Here is a 3,666-nt window from a genome sequence, read left to right on the forward strand (position 1 = left end):
AAAGTAATGAAATTCAACTTTATTTCCTTTAATATTACAAGCAAGAGGTAAAAAGAACACAGACAGCCATGAATTAACCAATTTACTCTTGTTTCAAAATTCTGTGATATCAGCTATTTTCCAGTAGGTTTCATTTGCAAGTTCACGAAAATCCTGTTTCCAATGCCATGTTATTTTATATTGTAGTAAAACCATAACATTGAAGTTTTTTCAATGTGTTTAAGAATAACAAAATTTTAACTTAACAACAGCAATAAACATGTCATGCATAACGTTAAGGAACACAGACTGTGAAACAAATGAAATTTTCAAATGAAGGAACACTAACAAGATAATAAATGAAATGGTACTTAGAAGTTATTCATATATAACAGGAAAAGAAGACATACATTTTGTTTTCTGGAGCCCATACTAGTCTCCACTACTTGGAAACATGTCTGCTTTTCAAGCACAGAGTAAAATCTTTACAACAGGTTGAACTATATTTGGGAGGCCCTGCAGGACATGGCCTTGCAAGGAACCCTGGCCCTGGCAACAGTGTGGACCCCAGCTGCAGCCCTCCCTCCTGCTCTTGCTTCCTGATCTCTCAAAGCATCATCATACAGAACAGGGAAGGCCCTGGGGACTGTATCGTTGATTTTAGCCAAAATTTCCAGGACTTTCATTTTGCTAGTTTCAGCTAGGGCTCTGGAACCCCATAGAAATTCATAGCTGGGAGGATCACTGCCAGGTATCTGGCGGTACTCTAGGTATTTTTCCTGCACCAAATCTTTGGTGATTAGCTTTTGAGGCTCCCCAAAGATTAAGTGCCTCTGCCCAGCATATATCCCCAAGGCATTAAGGAAATCCCACATCTCTTCCTCAGTGGCACGGTTGCCACTCATGAAGATCACACCCAGGAGTGTCATGATGATACCGGTCTTGGGCAAGCCCCTACTACCCTCAATGGAGAGGCCCAGCTTGCTGACAAGGGTATAAGTGCTAGGGTTGACTTCCTGCACCTCAATGCCAAAGACCAGCTCCATGCGCTCACAGGATTTCCTGAAGAGGTCAGGGAAGTGCTGCTTGTACTTCCTGCTGACCACCTTCAGCATATCTGCCTGCTTAACAGGCTCCTTCATTTTATATTTCTCCAGCAGGAACTGCACTAACATATTGGTCCTCCTTTCAAGAGGATCATTGCGCATGCTCTGAGTGGAGGCTGCCTCCTGGGAGGTGCTTGAATTTTTCTTTTCTGTACTTGCCTCAGGACTCTGGGCACCTACATCAGAACACAAGGCACCTGCATTAGGAGAGCTAGAGGTTGCTGCTCCCAGACACTCCTGGAGAATGCAAGCAACAGGGGATCTGGGGGAAGTACTCTCCTCAACAGAAGGAGAGGATGGGGAAGACTCTGACTTCTCCTGTGCAGTCGCCTCTGCACCACTTGGATCTTGGTTTTCCCCACGTGCTCGTTGGCGCTTGGCACGGTAGCGGAGCTTACTCTTCTGCCCTCTTGGCATGATGACTGAAGTCAGGGACCACAAGCAGGACAACTGGCAAGGTGGGAACCTGGAGGGGGAATGAAAACTTGTGAGTACCATTGAGAGCATATCCGTGGCATATCCCTGATCCCCTCTGCTGGTATAGTCCAGAGCATTTCTCTAGAAACCCACCTGTATCCTCTTCAGTTCAACTTGTGTCCTCAGAAGCCTGTGAAGGAAATTAAGAGATTCTTAGGGTATTGCATGACACAGGGCTTACTAGGGTAACTATAGGGGCTGATAGCAAGGACCCTTTTGATCAGCACTTAGAATCCTCTTGGTTCACATTCAGGACCATCAAATGCATTCTTGACAAGGCCCAGCTTCCTTCTGCTGTTCTGACTACCATCTTCCCTAGTACCAAGCAGGAGACAATAAAGAGCACTTTCTCCCACCACTTAATTCTGGGACCACCAGGCCTCCTAGAGCTGCACAGTGAGGTGATATTTGAGGGTCTTCTTGTGGGAGTATGGCTCCTACAGTGACCCGAGTCCTCATTGTAATTGTTTGTGTGACCTGGGACTGACGAGTTGCTAACAGCTGCCATCATCTTACAACAAATCCCCTCCTATCCTATATACTAAATCCCTCATCCCATGATTCTGCAAAGCATAGAGTTAGGGAGCACTTCCTGGCATTCAGACTCTCTGGACTTATGCAGCGTAGAGTCAGTAATGGGGTTCCGTGTATATGCCCCCACCAAGCCTGGGTTTGGAAGCATGGCATCCCCCAACCACATTTTTATGACCTCCCACTTTAATCCTATGGGATTTGGGATTTGCCCTCTGCTGACCCAAGTCCATTACCTTAGTCAGAGTAAGGACTTGTTCCTGAACCCCAGGGGACCTGGCATGCTGGGGACTTAGGGGACCTGAGTGGGGAGGGGCTCTATGGAGCCACCTTCTCAGGGGGAGGGCAGGTTTCAGTTTTGGGGGGTTCACTGGGGGTCACAGTGTTAAGTCAGGTGACCCACCAAGACTCCTGACAAAAGGTGGGCAGTCTGTCAGCTGACTCGAAGTCACAGTCCTGAAAGCAAGTCAACACCCCAGGGCAGTGCCGGAGGAGCAGAGAGGCAGAGAAGAAGCTGAAGTCAGTGCCTTCTACTTCCGCCTGCCTGGGAACCTGATCCTCCAAATAGAACCCCAGGGGCGGGGCTGTGTTCCTTTGTTCCGGGGGAGGACGGTTCCCAGAGGAATCACAAGAGTGCTTTGCGTGGACTTTGCGTGGGCACTGGACTTCTCCCTTTGTGAGGTGAGGCAAGGCTGTCAGACCCTACAGCTCATTCATTTCCCTCAGAGTCCTGAACAGGAAGTAAGGTGGATCCCTAGCCCAGCAACCATGCCTGGGACCTTCCCAGAAGTGCCTCATGCCTTGTGTGGCTCAAGAGGTAGAGTAGAGTGCTTGCTTTGCAAGTGCGAAGCCCTGAGTCAAACCCGGTTCCACCAATAAAAAAAAAAGTAAGTGCCTCATAGGCTCGTGCTCTGTGGGTCCATCCTCCTCCATGTCTCTCACCTTTAGGGTTTTTTTTTTTGTGCTCTTGTAGTTTTGTAGTTTTTTGGTCCTACAGCATTTTTGCTTTAGTTTGTTATTCAGGTTCTTGTTGGTGGTTGGCTGCCTTGGATACAATTACTTGTTGGTAGCCCGTCACATCCAAGACCTCAACTTCATGAAATTCATGAAAAGAAGTAACTGATGTGATCCATCTAGCTACTACTACCCGACCTGGTTGTTCAGGTAAATTGAGATGGTGGTAGGAATGGAGACTGTGGAGTCCTATTTATTGTGAAGTGTGAATACTCTTTCTTCACTTCAGCTCCATATATTGACTACTGCAGGGCCTGAGATTCCTACCATTTCTGATGGGAAATCATTCTTTCCTACAGCTGTTACTATAATCTCCCTAAGGATAACATAAGGGTGCTCTTTGCATGATAGCCACATCTGCGTTTTTTATTGGCTGACATCAGTGTCTGTATTTAGTACTTTGAGGGATGAATTTGTGATCCTATTATGTGCTACTCTTAGTGTTACTTACACTTCTGTTTTTATCTTAGTATTCTCTTATTCTACTAATAAATTATTGAGTAATCCTCACTCGTATTGTGGCATCAGGTGATTGTTATTGCAATCTGTGGTCTCATAC

General features: G+C 46.5%; 1 protein-coding gene across 1 annotated transcript; it reads right to left on the reverse strand.

Moving 5' to 3' along the window:
* Positions 1-479: 479 nt before the first annotated feature.
* On the reverse strand, positions 480-1,514 carry LOC109675779 (melanoma-associated antigen B4-like). Its single transcript, XM_020152399.2, has one exon. It carries the CDS (start codon positions 1,500-1,502, stop codon positions 480-482), a length of 1,023 nt encoding a protein of 340 aa, XP_020007988.2. The 5' UTR covers positions 1,503-1,514.
* Positions 1,515-3,666: the final 2,152 nt, after the last annotated feature.

The sequence above is a fragment of the Castor canadensis genome, chromosome X, assembly GCF_047511655.1.
Source record: "Castor canadensis chromosome X, mCasCan1.hap1v2, whole genome shotgun sequence".
In the NCBI taxonomy this organism is placed as follows: Eukaryota; Metazoa; Chordata; class Mammalia; order Rodentia; family Castoridae; genus Castor; species Castor canadensis.

Coding starts and splice junctions, on each gene's coding strand:
- LOC109675779 (XM_020152399.2), bottom strand. CDS start 1,502: ATGCCAAGAGGGCAGAAGAGTAAGCTCCGCTACCGTGCCAAGCGCCAA.